At 34.8% G+C, this 18,338-nt stretch overlaps 1 protein-coding gene across 1 annotated transcript in view; it reads left to right on the top strand.

Moving 5' to 3' along the window:
- The window catches only part of LOC111510456 (nose resistant to fluoxetine protein 6), a 53,854-nt gene extending 46,806 nt beyond the window's left edge, over positions 1-7,048 (top strand). Inside the window, exons 11-12 of the mRNA XM_074170820.1 lie at positions 1,122-1,230; positions 6,807-7,048. Of these exons, the coding sequence (XP_074026921.1) occupies positions 1,122-1,230; positions 6,807-6,877 (180 nt within the window). The 3' untranslated portion in view covers positions 6,878-7,048. The remainder of the gene's footprint in view (positions 1-1,121; positions 1,231-6,806) is intronic.
- The last annotated feature ends 11,290 nt before the right edge of the window (positions 7,049-18,338 follow it).

Genomic DNA, 18,338 nt, shown 5'->3' with positions numbered 1-18,338 from the left:
TTCAGGAGGAGCAAATTGATACTGAATCTGAAGACAAGGGTTAGCTGCTTATATACCTGAAGTTTTTTGGTCCGATGTGGACTTTGTTTGTTAAATGATGATAATCCTAATTGATTTTTCGGTAATTAACTAGTGGAACCACCACCTGCAAATTGATTTGTCCGCTTTTTAATCTAGTGGTGACAAACAGCTAACCCTTGTCTTTAGATTCAGTATCAATTTGCTTCTCCTGAAGATGCTAACCTTGTTAGCGAAACGCGCGTCGAGTGCAAAAATATCAGTTTGGTGTTAGGGTAATTGATCTCTAGAAAAATATTTCAAAAATCGGTTTGCAAAACCACTCACTACCTCACCTAACCACACGAACACACGGCACTGATAAAGAAATATTGTGAAACGGAGAAAAAATTAGTATTCAGCCAGTCCAGCTAGCCGAGACTTTATTCCTCAACTACATTTGAGAGCACGTTTGCTAACTATCTGGGTGACTAGGGGCCATAGGCAAGAAATGTTTATGACTGTACCAGGAACGCTTTGAACATAAAAGCACTGGTAGTATATACATTTCCCATTTGCTGGGCAGTGATTATGAACACCCCTCGTAGTGCTCTTATTTGTATTGCCGTTCCAATTGGGAATGGATAGACTATACTTGAATGTATGAATAAATTGTATTGAAATATGAATATATATTGTATATATTCAAAGAATTTTCAATTGTAAAAATATTCACTTCAAATTCTTCTATCAAAAACCAAAAATGTGGTCTTTCTGAATTTTTCATGTCATCTCTTCAGACCTGAAGAACAATATTGGAATACTTTAGCAAAATGGTTGATTTCGTAGCTTTTAAATCACTATCAAACTCTCTAAAAAGTAAAGACAGTTTTAATGTGATGAAGTTTGAAGAATTATTGTTCGTGATTCTAGAAAAGTATGACAAAGTAAGCAATTTTTTAAATGTAACCTGTCGCATATTATACAATTGATTTAAATACATTCTCGAATCGACTTTGTGCTACCAAAGTTTTTATGAATACACTCATGCAAGTAATAATTAAAATATATTTCAATATTTTCTTCTGTTGTCTATGAAGAACGTCACTTTGATTTATTTTCAGATCCATTCAACCGCAGCTGACATAATTCTTGCCTACATTCTTGCGCTCACGCTCACAATATTATTTGAAGCACCTCTGATTGGATTGGAAAAAGTGATTCTTTGGAGAGGTTAGTAATTTTCATGACTAGTCTGAATGATATTGTCATGTCAATATTTTTAGACTTAAAATTCAAACTACAATTTCTGGGATTTTTTTTGGTTGCAGTACAGCGTCCTTGTAAAATGTACTTTCCGAGATGATTATTAAGTTTGGATTTTTTTAAACAATCTGGTACAAATTTCAAGACAACGGGAAGTTGATCACTTATCCTATCATTTCACAGTAACTGCGCTTTTTCGCCATTTTACTAGATTCTTCCTACATATTAAAAATTGGTTATTTCAAGACTTTTATCCGTTTTTATGAGTCTACTTAAACTGTAATACCTCAGTGAATACTTAATCAATTCAATCGACATAAGCGCCATTCGAATCAGTGCACTTTTGTCAACGTAACAGAAGTCGATTAATTCCGGTGGCATAGAAATTGTGTGCTCGGAATCGATGAAGTCGACGAAGGCCGTTTCTATATGGTCCTAATTGGCGAAGGCTCTACTGGTGAGGAAGCAATCGAAATGGCAGTTACTTGGCGTGAGTTCCGGGAAGTATGATGGGTGAGACAAAACTTCGACGCTCAATTAGTATAATTTTTGGACAGTAATTTATGGAACGTGCGAAGAGGCGTTGTCGTGGAGCAGAATAGATCATCTTCTGTTGACCAGTGCCAGGTGCCGCTGACCCAATTTTTCGTACATTTCGTTGATTTTCCCACAATAGGACTTTGCTGTGATGGTTTGGCTCGGTTGCAGAAAGTTTTAGTGAATCACATCAGCCGGTAATCACCATACAGTAACCATGGCCTTTTTTTGTGGGTGTTCGCCTTTGAGAAGTGCCTGGGTAGCTCATCGGTGTTCAACCACTGTCCTGAATTCCTTCTGTTGTCAAAGAAGATCCATTTTTCATCACTCGTGACGATCTGATACAAAAAAATATCGTTTTGGTTGCGCAAAAGCAAAAAAGAACAGACTTCGAAACGTGAACGTTCAAATCATGGGGCACCCACTATTCGATTTTTTGACCTTTTCAGTAAATTTTAAACCATCAAAGACCGCATGGGAGCTGATTCACAGTTCTTGTGTCATGCCACGTACCATTTGTGTCTGGGGTCTGAGGACCCTAGTGAAAACTGAGCCATCGTAGGGAAAAATTGGGAAAAAATCGCCTAACGACATCATATTGTAATGAGCTGAAAAGAGGTTAAAAATTAAAATTTGAAATAGAGTATAACATTCTCTATCGATCAGTATGAGTATATATCTCGACACAGTAAAATGAATATTCATTGCCATATAGAACTACAATATTTTTTGTTGAACGAGGTTGACCACTGACCAGATTTGTAATTATAAGAACAATTCCTCTTCATCATTAAAACCATAATTATTCAAGTTGAAATTATTACTATAGTTACGAAATACATACATACCTAATAGCAAGAGCTGAAAGATTTTTTTTATCAGAATAACACTAAAAGAAAGATTGAGGTGATTCAGTAACATTGGAATAATGAGAAAGAGAACTTCATTTTGATGGTTACCAGATGAAAACATGTTCATCAGGCTCGAGGAGTATTCGAAAGAGAAATAAAAATATACATATATTTACGTTGCTAACAAGCTGGGATATTAAAAAATATTTTTCTCGTCAAAACTGAGTTACTGAAAGTGTCCCAATCGTGACTATAATCTAATTCGAAATTACGGAGTTTCTGTGATGAAATAACCACAATCAGGCGGCCAATTTGAATTTGATTACGACTGTAACTAACTGGCAAGCTTCAACAGAATACTGATGTGGGCAATGATTTCTTTCCCGACCCGAAAAATACTGAAATTTTTATACTAATTTCTTGTTGTTTTTGTGAAGAAAAATCTTGGTGAAACGTATATATTCAGAGTGGTCCAACGAAAAGTATGCACCTTGCTTTTCTCCTTTTTTTGTAACTTAACGCAAAAATGCTCGGACAGGTCAATTTTTTTAATGGAGCTGTGAATAGGCAATTATGCCTATTCACAGCTCCATTAAAAAAAATGTACTCTCATCGGAAAAGCACGTGTTGAATGATAGGTGCGGATCATCAATTAGTTGCTGGCTAAGTTGTTCACAAAATTGCAGCCTTCTATCAGGATCATCTTCATTGAGTTCCTGTACTAATTTTATTTTGTACGGATGAAATTTATAGGCTTTTAATATCCGTATTATGGACGAACGGGAGACACCTGAGGCTGCAGGAAGCTGATGGGTACTTTGAGTATGATCCAATTCAACATGTCCCAAAACAGCGACTTCCAATGCTTCATTTCTGATCGGTTTCCGTGGTTGGTGTTTCATATTACAGACAGATCCGGTATCGACAAACTTTTGGACTAACTTGGCAACGTACGAATCATTCACATTTTTCCCGGGATGACTGTTATTAAAGAAGCGAGCAGTAAGTCTAGCACAACTATTATGTTGACAATGAAGTTTAAAAATTTCAACTCGTTCAGGAATGGAATAAACCATTTTTACAGTAAAGTAAAATAATTTCAAAAGCAACCGAACTGAATCAATGAACGTTTGCCTAAATTCTTTTTGTACACCTATCTGCTGTTGTTATTCGAACCAAAAAACGCACGAGAGAAATTGAGGAATGTAGTAGTGATAAAAATGCCTTTTTTTCCGCATTTTCATTAACACCAAAAATATCGAGTAGATGTTCTTGCTTTTTTTATAAGTATTCAAGTAAATACAACAAATTAGGTATCATTAGGAAGAGAATTTTGTGCCCTTTCAAATGAAGGGGGTTGAAGGCACAGGTAGAAAAATACATCTAAAATGTGTCCCCCTCAAAAGCAAAATTGACCCGTCCGAGCATTTTTGCGTTAAGGTACAAAAAAGGAGAAAAGCAAGGTGCATACTTTTCGTTGGACCACTCGATATGGTTTCCTTATCGTTTTTAGAAATAAACAAGCTTTAAAAAATCTTGAGATTTCTCTAAGAGCGACACTTGCACGAATAGGATGGTTTACTTCACTACAAAAATGTATTTCATAAGAATTCGTTCTCCGAATGGAACATTTTCATAGAGTGTAGTAGAGGTGCATTGGGTTAACTTTGGAGCGATTGGCAGCTACAGTTCGATAATAAAAATGATGATTCAATTTGCTGCATATTGAAATATGAAATATAGTTTTCTACTATTTTTCAACTTTTACTTACTTTTGACATGGTAGATAGGTCAAAATTGAGAGGGTCTAATGAAGCCAACTTTTCAACAAAGCCGATTACTTTTGATGGTGAATGATTTTCCAGGTCAGTTGACAAAGTTGAAACTGCTAAACGCTGAGAACCTGATATGTTCTCTGTTATAGGAATGTAGGCTTCTCTGTTCTGTGTAATCAGGGTCTAAATTTTCTTGTTAAGAATTATCCCCTTCAAAATTGACAGATCATGGTATATTCAACTGCGAGGAACTGATTGTTGATCAATACGTTTTAGCTTCGTCTGGTAGAGAAAAGAAATGTGTGGCTTTAAAAGTAGGTCTGCTGCAAGACATTTCAGTGAGATGTCATCCCGTGGCTGATAACTGCACACAATAAGTAGATGCCCTCCTGATTCTCTCATGTAACTTGTAGCCATCAAGGCCGGAAAATACAGCTCTGGAATCGTAACTGAGGACTGTTCTCTGGAATATTTCCTACGGCAACCATATTGGCAAACTAATGAGATTCCAGTGTCGAAAATTCAAAATGAAATATTCCATACTCAATGAATATAGCAGCTTGTCCATGTCAAGTCATTCATTGAATTCAGCCAGGTACAGCTCTTTTGCTGATCTGATTGAACCATGGTTTGAGCATTAGGAGCAGCCGATGTGCTCAAAGGTAGAACGTTTTTTCAACTTCCATTGTCTGATATGATATAAATTGATCACCCGAAGACGATTGTGGATACTAGCAATCGAAACGTCGTGACATAACTTGGAATTTCAAATCAATTTATATTATATTAGACAATGGAAGTCCGAACTGATGAAATACATCACGAAATATTGTCAACCACCTCAAACAAACGTTTTTTCTCCTGATTCAGATTATTCATCTGCTGCTTGAAAATTTGGTGACAGGCAAATGTATATGAGAGTTCACTTCTGAGGTGTACTCAAGACTATTTCTGGCTTACCATCCAGCCTCCTAGTTAAGAGGACTGGGTCGGAGGACTGAAAAGCTCTTGCTCATTTTTTATCGATCTTTTTTGGGTATTTGTTACCTTCCACAATCTGAAAAATATAAAAATTATAAGGGAGAACTTTATACAAGTGTAGAAGAGCAAAGTTTTTAGTTAACCCCGATAAGTTACTGCGTAAAATCAAAGTATTTTTCACAAACAAAAATCTTTTATCTATCAGTAACTTGCTGAATTTAACAATTTTGCCTATCAAAAAAATTGTTAAGAAATAATGCAATACTTATTTTAAGAAGGTCGTTAAAAAACTGATTTTCCTCCACAAATAAATGACTTTCGTTAAATATCTCTTGCTAGTGTACTGATGTTACAGGGATGACAGTTGAGTTTATTTTATTGACGTTCATCTTCGCTGTAGACTCAGGTTCAGATTCTTAGTCCGTGAGGGTTCCTGGTATCTCGAAAGCTAAAGACATTGAGTAGGCTCAGACTCATACAGCACAGATATACACACATCAGAATGAGCTGTCATTTAGGAGGATCCTCACTTTGTGGGGGTATTCTAATACCTCACGCTGCGGGGCGATAGTTCTGACATTCTCCTATAACGCTCTAGCTGGAATCTCGCAAACTATGTCAGAAGAACCCTTCCTATGCCCATTGATTATTATTTTGAGGATACATCATATTTTCATGGTAAAATCCTCAAATCCTTAATGGGATTAGAGGTAAAGTACAGCATCTCATTTAAAAGCTCATTTCTTTTTCGAATTTGATATAGTTGGTATCATGAAAGAAGTCTATTTCAGATTCAAGACTAATTGTGCGTTGTGTAGATAGTACGGTATTAATCGGAAATTGTTTCTTTCGTTCCATCATAAGGTAGGATTCGGAACTTCCGTTGAAAGTTAGAGTAGATTGAAAGTGAATCAGTAAACATAGAAAACACACAGTGATTGTCTGGAAGTGTTTTGACTGATTAGTTAACTATTTTCAGTTTAATCTATTCTGGAAGGAAAACAGGTAGTCAAACCAGGGGAGGGGACTTTCGAAACAGAAATCTCTTCACAAAATAAATTTGTTGTTGAAAACTCCAGCTCAACTGCACTCTTCAAGGTTCCAGATTTCTGTCTTGTCATTTTATGCTAAGCATTCCAATACTTTCACTTCGTAATTTTAAATTATTTGCGTTAATTGGTTTTTCGTAAAATCAGTTGAATAATTGAACCCAGCAGGAGAACAAATGGATGAACACTGATTTTTCATATATCTACAGAATTCAGCGGAGCTTCAGTGAGTCCGACAAAAATGCTCCTCATCGTAATGAAAAATATGCAAACGAAAAATTCAGATCGAAGTAGTTAGTCATCTCCTTTGAGAAACGTTGCATCTATTCAAGTAATCTATCATTTTTCAGATAACCAGAGAAGTGTTTCTGAAGTGAAGCATAGAATCGATTCAGCTACTGAGTTGCCAACCGTTAACTGAAATTGCGACAGATGAGTTGCTCTAATAGTTCTGGTGAGAGGTAAATGTGATTCATATGACTTCATTTTGGAGTAGTTTCTGTATCAGTTGAGGGTAACATAGATTTCACTAGTGATACTGTATAATTTACTTAAATGTGTTTTCACGTTGTAGTCGAATTAAATAATTTGCATTTGATATGGTTTCCTTTCATATATGCCCCTAGATTAGGAAAAATGATATGACTCGAGTTGTTTCGTATATATTTTAACTGTAAATTAAATGGGGAAAAAAGCTTGATTGTTGAGATCGGCAGGAATCTCAAATATTGCTCATAAAATTTGAGACAGGGTTTAAATAGAGTTTGTTTTGAATCAAAGCTTTGATATCACGTGCTGAATGAGATATCACTATCCGCCTCTTTATCTGTAGCTTGCTCTGCCTAAAGGCAATTGGACTTTATGTTGGTGGTGATGAAGGCAATATTTTGGGCCTGTACCATTGCATATCTTGTTTATGAAAAATCAGGTGATTTTAACAATCTGAAGAAATTTTCAATGAAACGGAAGACGTAGAAATTTTGCAATATATTCAAGCTGAAGTGTCTGAAAGTTGATTCTTTGCATGATCTACACATCCATGTATAAAGTTACTTATTTTCAAATTGATTACTTCCTTCCTTTCTTTGGAAGATTCCCTCTTCCTTTTTTTTGTATCAAGATGTAGTAGTGGAAAGTCAAAAACTTTCTTTCCCAAAAATTAATCACTCCTAAAAATATAGCCCCTTCAATTCAAAAAAGAATACCATATTTCAATAAATCGTTTTTAGAGGCATTTGTCTCTAAATAGATCTTTTTTTTCTATTTTCACAATACTGGAGTCATTTTGCAGTCACTTTTCAATTGAACATATTTCAAATGACTGCATACAATCACTCTTTATTCATTCAGCCACATTAAATAGTATTAATCTATTTGTGGTGGGTCCAGGACCTAAAATGAAAAAAATATAAAATAAAATACACATTCAAAATAAAACCACAATTCAAAATATATTCCCTTATTTCTAATTATTTAAAATTGAATTGGATGAAGAGTGTTCCCCAATGGCATATGTTGTAGTGATGTATTTGTTATGACACTACATATGTAGTTTCCCATGAACTCACAACGGCCTCCAAATACTCCCCCACCGAGTAGAAGCAGTGTGACATCAAATATTTTCGAATTAGTATCTTGAACTTATGGGTAGGTAGTTCCTTAATATGCACTGGCAATTTATTATATAATTTCACGTCTAAGGTATTGCATTCAGAAGTCAATTAACGACGTCTAGTTGATCGAATCAAGTTACAATTTCTCGTGGTATAATTGTGATATGAATTATTTTTTTCAAGTTTTTCTTCATTTCTATGAATATCCAGCAAACAATTGAGGATGTAAATACTCGGTAAGGTGAGTATTTCTGGGTTTTCAAATATGGGGCAACAACTGTCACTATAATTGGCTTTAGATATTATTCGTGAAGCTTGTTTCTGGAGCCTAAAAATTCTCACAGACTCTACAGCGTTTCACCATAAAGTTACACCGTAATTAATGTGAGAGTGAAATAAGCCAAAGTAGACTGTTATCAAAACTGCCAGGTTAGCAAATCTGCTCAGTTTCCGTAATATTAAGAGAGATGAGTTCAATTTTCTACTCAATGTGCTCAATATGCGCTAAGCATTTTAATTTGTCATCCATAACAATTCCAAGTAGTTTAACTTCTGAATTGTTGACAATCGTATTGTTAGCTGAAAAAATATTCTGAGTTGTGTTTTTATTGAGTTTCAAGCAATTAGAAACGAAACATGTTTCAGTTTTTCTTAAAAAATAATGCAAAGTTTCTTCCAAGTGATCAAGTTTCTTGCCAGAAGCCTAAAGAGAGCAATCATCTGCATAACAAATACATTTGATTGGACACATGTGATGGAATATGTCATTGATATAGACAACGAATAAAATTGGGCCAAGGATAGAACCTTGAGGTACCCCAAAATGAATGTTCTCGATTTCAGAATAGCTGTTGTCTATAAAAACAGCTTGTCTCCTACCATTCAAGTACGATTCGAATAATTTTCATACAGTACCGCGTGTACCATAAAATTGTAGTTTGTCTAATAGTACCGTGTGAGAAACACAGTCGAAGGCCTTGCTCAAGTCACACATAGACACTACCGTATGTTTACCCTCCTCAAAATCCTCGACTATATCAGCCACAACTCTTTGTATCGCTTGAACGGCGAAAAAGTTCTGTCTGAAGCCAAACTGACCTTCGTTTTGTGCATAGTAAAGAATTGAATTGAGCGGCTTTTTAGAATAATTTCAAAATAATACCAAAAATTGGTATTATCGATATTGGACACTAGTTGTCAATGGTATTTTAGTCACCTTTTTTAAATATGGGTACCATTTTAGTTAGCTTGAATGCATCAGGGAATTCTCCATTAGAGATATAATGATTAAAGAGAATAGTCAAATGTTCTAGAAGAAAAAAACAAGTTCTTTTCATTATTTTGCTTGTTATTTCGTACATATCAGGGCAAGATGAATTTTTCAGATTTAGAATGGCCTCAAGAACTTCACTTTCAGTTGTTGGATGGAAGAAAGAGAGTTTCTCGGTGATTTCAGTGGATCAAGAAAATTTATTGCATTCTGATCGCAATCAGGTAGTGCACTTATGATATCACTTGAAATATTGATAAAAAATCATTAAACTCGTCAGTTATAGTCACATCGTTCGTTACCTTTTTTACCTCTATTTATTTCTGTGTTTATCAAACTCCAGCATGTTTCAGCTGAATTGTCAACTAATTATAAGCTTCAGTTTTGCCTCTTTTTATCTCTTGATTGTATCTTAATTTGAAATTATTGTAGAAATGTTTGAAGAAAATATCATTTGAACTGTTCGAAATTGTCTTTAATATCGAAAGAAAGTCTGTCACTCTTCTCAAGTTTTCGTCAAAAAATTTTACTCCAAGATTGCAGTTGTCATATACCTTTTTCACAGCATGAATTTGTGTGATTATGGCGTTGTAAAGAGTCGTTAGATAATCGGAAATTTCATCTGGAGCAGTCGGATCAACGAATTCGGTCCAGTTCATGGGATACTGTATTTCGAAAATTCTATTAATTTTATGATATCACCATTTTTGTATTGAGAACTTTTTCGGGATTTTCAAAGTAAGAGTATATGGTGAAAATTTGAGACTTATGGTCAGATAGGCATGATTCGTCAATTGAAGCTTCATAATTATTCTCATTCAAATTAGTGATGATGTTATCGATGCAAGTGAAAGACGAAAATGTTACTCGAGTGGGAGCAAAAATAGTTGGTTTTAGTCCTTAAGACTCGAGTATGTCTCTCCAAAAGATAGATTTATAATCATCGATTAGTATGTTGATATTGAAGTCCCCTACTAGTATTATTTTCGAATATTTGATCACTAATTTATCTAGTAGAGCAGTTATTCATTTGAAAAATAACTCAAAGTTGCATGAGCTAATAGGTCTGTAACAGGTTATGACGGCTGTTCTACTTAAAGACAATTTGATCTCGCAAAACTCTCCGTGTCCAGAAATGTAATCCTGATACAAATCTATAGGTACAGCTTTTAGGTTGTTTTTCAGTAAGTGTATCTGATTGAATTTGGGCACACTTATTTGCGATTCGCGGAAACTAATTTTTTGTGACAATGATTATTCTTGATATAATAATAGTAATTAGCTTATTCATCACGAACAGATACAATAAAAACACATTGAATCAATCAATGACAAACACATTGAAAACCACAACGAAATTGATCCGAGCGTGTTTCTATAAAAAAATCATGAATTCATGAATTTTCAGTTGCAAATATATATATATATATATATATATATATATATATATATATATATATATATATATATATATATAAGAGTTGTCAAGAAGATTGAAATCATCAACATTATGGTCTCAGTACTCGATGCTGAAGAGTACCTTAATTATTATAAACTGTGTTGATATATCAAAATACGTAAAACTACGTGCATTTTTGAAACGCAAATTTGAAGAATATGCCCCAAAACAGTCAAAACATTAATATTAACAATTTTCAAAAGATGCACCTGATGAAAAGTATTTGCTGATAAAGGTATGAATTGAACATTTTTAAATTGTTATCGAAAAATGAATGTTTCATTTTCATTTCAGGCTGCTTTAGCTATTGGCCTTACAGGGACATGCTGTTGTGATGAACTTTGAAAATTAAAAATTGATGACGTGGAATATCTTAATTCGGCCCTTTTAATAAAATTACCCGATACTAAAACCAAGGTTCCTAGAAATTTCACAGTCACAGGAGAATTCTACCAAATTTACAAAAAATATGAGGAGCTTCGACCATGCACAGATGAAACACGTTTTTTTTTATTACAAAAATAGCAAATGCACGAAACAGCCTGTGGGGATAAATAAATTCGACACCATGGCGAAAGAAATAGCGAAATTTTTGCAATTACCGAACCCTGAATTATATACTGGCCACTGTTTTTGAAGGTCATCTGCGACTATTTTAGTTAATGCAGGGACAGATATTTCAACTTTAAAACGCCATGAGGGTTGAAAATCCAGCAATGTTGCTGAATCTCATATCGACAATTCCATAGGTAACAAAATGAAAATTTCAAAAAGTATAGTAGAATCCATTCAGCCTCCAGCGCCATCAGAACCTGAACACAAAAATGCTGTGGAAGCTCAGTACGTTTCCCCATCAACTTTAACTTCGACCGCAGCTAATATTTCAATTACCGAAAACATGTTGAAACAAAACGAACTACCAGGAATTACTTTATAAAATTGTTCAAATATAACTGTTAATTATAAGTGGGGCGCCGCGCCGCCCGCGGAGGAGAAGTTACCTTTTCATCACTATTTCTCCGAACGGCTATATTTTCAGAGGCTGAAATTTTGTATGTAGATTCGTTTTATGTTGTAGGAATTCAATATTGAGGGATTTTGTAATATTCCAACTGGGGACTTACCTTTGGGGATAAAAGAGGAGCGTTTACATATGAAAGTCACTTTTTATCACTGTTTTTCCTTACCGCTATATTTTTGAAGTCTGAAATTTTGTATGTAGGTTTGTTTTATGTTGTAGATGTGCAAAAAAAAAGAATTTTCAAATATTCCAATCGGGCCACCCTCCGCCGGGGAAAAGGACGTGATCATAAAATAAGGTTACATTTTCTCCATAACGTTATATTTTTGGAGTGTGAAATTTTGTATGTAGATTCGTTTCATATTATAGATGTGCAATAAGAAAAGATTATCAAACAATTTTACTGGGACCCGAGCCGTTGGAGAAAAAGGCACGCCCATAAAACAAAAGGATCTCCTCATCACTGTTACTCCATGCCCTTAAATTTCCGTTGGGTGAATTTATATTTAGTATCAGCATTGCATCCGTGCGGAACCGGGGCGGGTCGCTAGTTCATCATAACATAATTTCGATATGCAAGAGACTATCAAAAGTATGCATAATGACTTATATTCAATAATTTTATAGACCGTTACATGTTCTAGTTCCAGATATAGAAGATAATATTAAAGATACAGTTTTTATTTTAGTTTTGATTTGGACCCAAAAAAATATAGCATTTCTGTCTTACAGTTTGAATTGTTCCAGGTACTGAAGCCTAATTTTTTGCATGCGTATGATACTAGTTACTGTGTGTTCCACATATTCTGAAGATATTTAATTTCTGTATTGCCACAGGAGAATGATATTCGCACTCAACTGAGACATATCCCAGTAGCTGCTTCTTAACAAAGATCAAGAGAAGATCATTTTTTTGTTTTCTTGAATATGATTTTAAGTACTCTTTTGGAATGTTTTCCAAATTTTTCGGTAATGTTCTTGAAGCGAACTTAACGTTTGAGATGCCAACATGAAAAAATCCGGTGATGCCAACTCTGGGGAAATGACAAACCATTCCACAGGACCAGTTCGAAACCATGCAGTGACCTTTAAAATTTCCATCAAGTAGTGGATGTTGAAATCTCCAAATGATGTTGCCATCATCATTTGTTTTCATCATTTGCTTTCATCATTTACGAGCTTGAAATAGTGAGTGCAGATAGGTTAGTTGTTAATGAATCTACATCGTACGTTAGCAGTCCATCAATTTGTTATTAACTCCAGTAATGCTTGCCTATCGACAGCTGAATGGTTTGTAAAAAATAACTCGCCAGAGAAAAACATGTTATAAAACATTGTTGCATTAGTTATCTCATTCAAGAATAAAAGATCTTGATGTAGAGGCATGAATAGGATGATATTGATGGCGTTTTAATCGTTTCCATACACTGCTCACTGACATTTCGTAATTGTGTAATACTCTTGTGTAATAACACGAAGAATATCAGTCATCGCATCTGATAATTATGTCTTGATGCTTCCCAGCAGCACTTTGTTCGTGACAGTATAAATGATTATTACTCAATCATTCTCTAGAAAGAAGTTCCATTCTGATCAAACAAAGTGATCATTTGTTCAACAGAACTACAGATCAAGAATGAGTCTGTAACTGTACGTTTCAGTTATTGTGAAACAACTTGGTAGTCATGAAGTTGTAGAGAATCATTGAAGAATGAGTTTTCAAGTTTTGTTTTTTTTTAGCATCTCGAAAGAAATCGAGAACTTATTGATGAAATTAGTATGAATTATATTGTTGGATCAATGATGCAATAGTTTTGTTACAATGTGTTTCTTGTGATGAGTAGAAAGTATTCTACAAAGGGATCCCTGGAACGTGAAGAAATGTCGATATGTCAAAATGTCGAGGGTGATCTGAAAAGTTTCTGACCTAACAAAGATACAGGACATTTTTTCACAATTTTCTGTATTGTTTTCCTACAAAGTCTCCTTTTTACTCTACACTTCTCCCAGCGATACTTACATCTCTGTAATCCGTCCAAATAGTACTCGGCGTTTTTCTCTGCAAAATAATTGTTCACGAAGGTGATTGCCTCTTCATTTCACGAAAATTTCTGTCATTCGAGCGCAATTTTTAGGTGAGGGAACGGAAACAAGTTGCTTGGGACTAGATCTAGTGAGTAAGGCGGAAGGTCAAGCATTTCAAACCGTAATTCGGGGATTTTCGCCATGGCAACCGCTAAGGTGTGAGATGGTGTATTGTCTTGGTGAAACAGGATTTTTTTCTGCAAATGTGATCATTTTTCTGTAATTTCTGCCATCAGCTTATCTAGCAATTATGCGTAGTATGCTTTTGTAATTGTATTTCCTTTCTGAAGGTAATCGATTGAAATAACTCCATGAATATTTCAAAAAATTTTTGCCATCACTTTCCCAGCAAAAAAAACTTGTTTTGCTTTTTTGGAGCCGGTTCCTCCTTTGCAGTCTACTGTTTGGACCGTATTTTTGTTTCGGGCGTATAGCGGTGTATCTAAGTTTCACCTATAGTTATCAATCAGCGTCAAAACTAGAAGTCATGCGCCTAAACTGATGAAAGGGATTTGTGTTTATTGAAGAAATGGAAGGCAGCACAAAAGCTCACAGATTTATTTTGGCAAAGGTGGGCTAAAGAATATCTACCATATCTAGCAAAACGAGGTAAATGGCACAAGCAGAGAAGAAATGTCAAAATAGAGGATATTGTCCTATTTTATGACCCCAATAGTCCACGGAACATTTGGCTGAAAGGAAGAATTACAAATGTTCACCCTGGGAAGGATGGCAAAATCAGAGTGGTTGATGTTGTTACAACTTCTGGAACAACATCCAAGCAAGCTGTATCTACACTTTGAATACTTGATGTATTTAAAGAGAACTCTCCCGAGAATAATCAGATTTGAAGTTATTTCTTTCATTCGAATCAATTACTGCGGAAGAGAATGTTCAGTATTTATATTCACTATTATTTATTTACTCTCTGTTTTACCCTGTTATATTCAGTTTGATGTTCAGTTGTTGTAAGTAAAACAAGGAGAACAAAAAACAAAACAAAAAAAACTTTTTTGATTGACACTGAATTTCAATATTTCGTTCTTCGAGACCGGAATAAACCTAGATATTTTAGGTAGAACATAACATCATTCGTTGAATAAGCATATTTGTATGCCACGGCAATTGGGTATCGTTTCCCAAAAAAGTTGAATAATCCCTCAGTTCTATTTGGTGTTGAAAATAGTTTCGTAAACTCTCCATAATATTTTTCCTGAGTGAGTTTTCGATTCCATCCATTGTTCAACATGAGCACATATTTCATGGAACACTTCGGTTTATTGAAGTAGCAATTGAAGAATCAAAAACAGTTATAGCATTTACAAAATCATTCTCCCAATAGCTGAAAAATTTTATGGAAATATAAACTCAACTCTCTCCATGGAAAACATTCTGAAATCCAGATAAAATAATAGAAGTCAGAAGTGTTGTTCTGACTTGAACTCAAGTGAAATGTGACACTTTATCAAAAAGAATAAGTTGAATAAGTTGAATTCATCGGAGATAATTCCATCATACTCATTTCTCACATACATTAAGGACCAAACAAGCACTACAAGAAAATCCTTGAGATGTTTCAAGAGTGGTGTCTGTGCGAAACTAGTGATTCACAGTTGATATGAATCGTTGGAGATGAAATCCATTTGGAAAAACGTTCTCAGGAAGTTTATTCCACATGAGTCCAGCTTTACAAATCGAAGAGTTCTCTAACAGTGAAGTTCGATGTGAACTGAGTTGAACCCTAAAACGATGAACGGCCACGGTCTGTCGCGTATTTCTGATATGTACCGCTCTTGCTGAAATCGAATATGCCAAGTCACTTGAACACTTCCCGTGGAAGTATCTGTAGAAGAGAGACAAATCCTTAACTGTTCTTCGATGTTCCAGACTATCAAGGTTGTAAGTGATGTTCGTGTCTTTAATCAGGCGAATGGCTTTTTTCTGGATTGGCATTCAGTAGCTTCAGGGTATGCTTAGGGGGGAGCTCCATACATGAGAACAATACTCCAAAGGAGGTCTGATCTGAGCTTTATAAAGTATCAAAAGTTATAAGGTGTGTACAGTTTTCTGGTTCGGAACAGTGTTACAAGCTTTTGGGAAGCAGCGACATGATTGGGTCAAGCGGAATTGTATATCCTGATATTATTATATCCTGGTGAGTTTCACTGAAATACGAAATCACTCCTAGATTCTCATCAAGGTATACAACCTCCTGCTTCCGGTGACGATGTGCATCCGCAGCCGATGTCCTGGAATACGAATGGAATGTGTGCTGCATGTGTATGCTGTCGTCAGCAAAGCAATATATAGGAATCTTCGTTTCTTCCAATAAGTCGTTGATATACAATAAAGAGAGTGTTGGAGACAATATCCATCCCTGGGAAACACGAGTGTTGATGGTAACCCTAGTGATCCATTTTGTCTCCAACCCATTATTCATTGCATTACCGACTTATTGGATGAGATACTATTTCCATCCATCTACCTATATTTCAAATTTTTAAAAATAATTGTATTTTAAAGAATTGTACTTCTTTTCGGGGGACCGGGAACGATATTTCTTCTCCAAATTCGTTTTATCAATCCAAATGATACGCATCCAATATTCCCAGCAGAATCGATTTTACGAATACAAAATAAAAGCTAATTAAATTATAAATAACTTTAGGTACATGATAAGTAGCTTAATCATGTTGCCAGTTGAATCACAAAAAAACTGATGAATGTTGTTGAATTCATTAGGTTTGTCATTTCAGTAATTTTTCAGTTAATCCCACTAATGTTTTCTCGTAGTTTCATTTCAACAATTCCATTTTGCAGATTGGGCTCATGCATAAAACCACTGGCCGAATCATTAACTCTAATTTCGCAGTGTTCAGTTGAACCATTATTTCCCATATATTCCCTAATGTAGAAAATATTCATCCATTAATCTGCTTCCTTTCATCAGGTCTGGCTTTGAATATAATGTGGTGTCAACTGTGTAAATACATAAGGCTCTAATGGTGTATGCGGTCAACTCACACTAATTTCTTTTTTTCTCACGGAAAAAATGCATGCCATTATGTTCCAGTCCCTAATCGCTAATGGGGTTGAGAGATATAAGGCCGATTGGAACTATTTGGAAAGGAAAATTTAGCGTCTTCGCTCAAACTTCAAATCAATAATGAGCATAAAAAATTACGTTTTTCATATAACACTTACTGAAACATTCATAGTTTAGGTAAAAACAGATGAATAAACAATACATTTTGTACGTTACTGAAGAGTAAACAATATCACTCTGACGAATGAATGGAAAACAACCGTGAAAATACGACAGTATCTATGTTTGATGTAGATATGCATTTATAATTGTAATACTATGAATTGAAATCATGTACCAAATGAATAGGTTTTAGTAATTGATGTAATAGATGGTTGACTATATCGCAAGTGCAACTATGAAAAAATATCGGATATATTATGAACAATAGCGATATAAAACTTTCATAGTTTATTTTCATCCTCATCTTTTTCTATTTTCCTCACTTCTAATATTGATTGAAAAGTATATCTAGACATTACTGCTCAGGTATGCTCAGTTGATCATTAATTTCTTATTTGAGATACCTTTATCCACCAATCAACCTGATGGCCTCTTCTGATGAATTCTGGATCTGAAAGGATTCGTAAAAATTTAAGTCAATTCGCATGAAATATTGTTAGACCATCGGCGTACATTAGAAAATTGGAAAACTTCAAACACATTTAAATATCCTTCATGTGAAATGTTAAAGAGTATTGGACCCAAATGTGATCCCTGGGAAACTCCAGATGTTATGCGAATTTAGGTTTGAGGTATAATTTCTAATACAAACGGACGACGACGGTTACTTATGTAACATCAGAGCCAATTCAGCGGTGATCTTACAGCAAGTTTGAACACTACTCTGATCAATTCTGTCAAAAGTTTTACCGAAATCTGTGTCAATAGCATCTACTTGATTTTCACTGTCCACAGTTTCCAGAATGTATTTCGTATAATCAAATAGGTTAGTTTCCACAGATTTTTTGAATCCGTGTTTGATTTTATTTTGAATATTTATTACGTATTGCATGTATAAATAGACAGAATCAATTCAAACAACTTGGCTATGATAGATAATTTTCAGACAGGTCTATTAGTCAGTTGATAAACGAGAGAAATAAGAATGAAACCCCTAAAAATATGGGCAACTCATTCGATTCACAATGAACTCTAGAAAAATGTATTCGAAGGATTTTATACTGGATGAAAAATTATGATCGTTATTCCGGTGTTCCATTTTTCTGGCAATAACATAAAAATTTTAATCATTCAAGAATGGAGACAAAAATATTCTCGAAGAGAAAGAAATTTCCTATACAAAAGTCTCAACTACCAGAAAGGTACCTCCATCATTTATAATTTTA

This window comes from Leptinotarsa decemlineata, unplaced genomic scaffold, assembly GCF_025532065.1.
Source record: "Leptinotarsa decemlineata unplaced genomic scaffold, Ldec_3_MD MMD2_tig00000008_RagTag_RagTag, whole genome shotgun sequence".
Lineage (NCBI taxonomy): Eukaryota > Metazoa > Arthropoda > Insecta > Coleoptera > Chrysomelidae > Leptinotarsa > Leptinotarsa decemlineata.
Note: the sequence above shows the minus strand (reverse complement) of the source record. Positions and strands in the feature narration are given on the sequence as shown.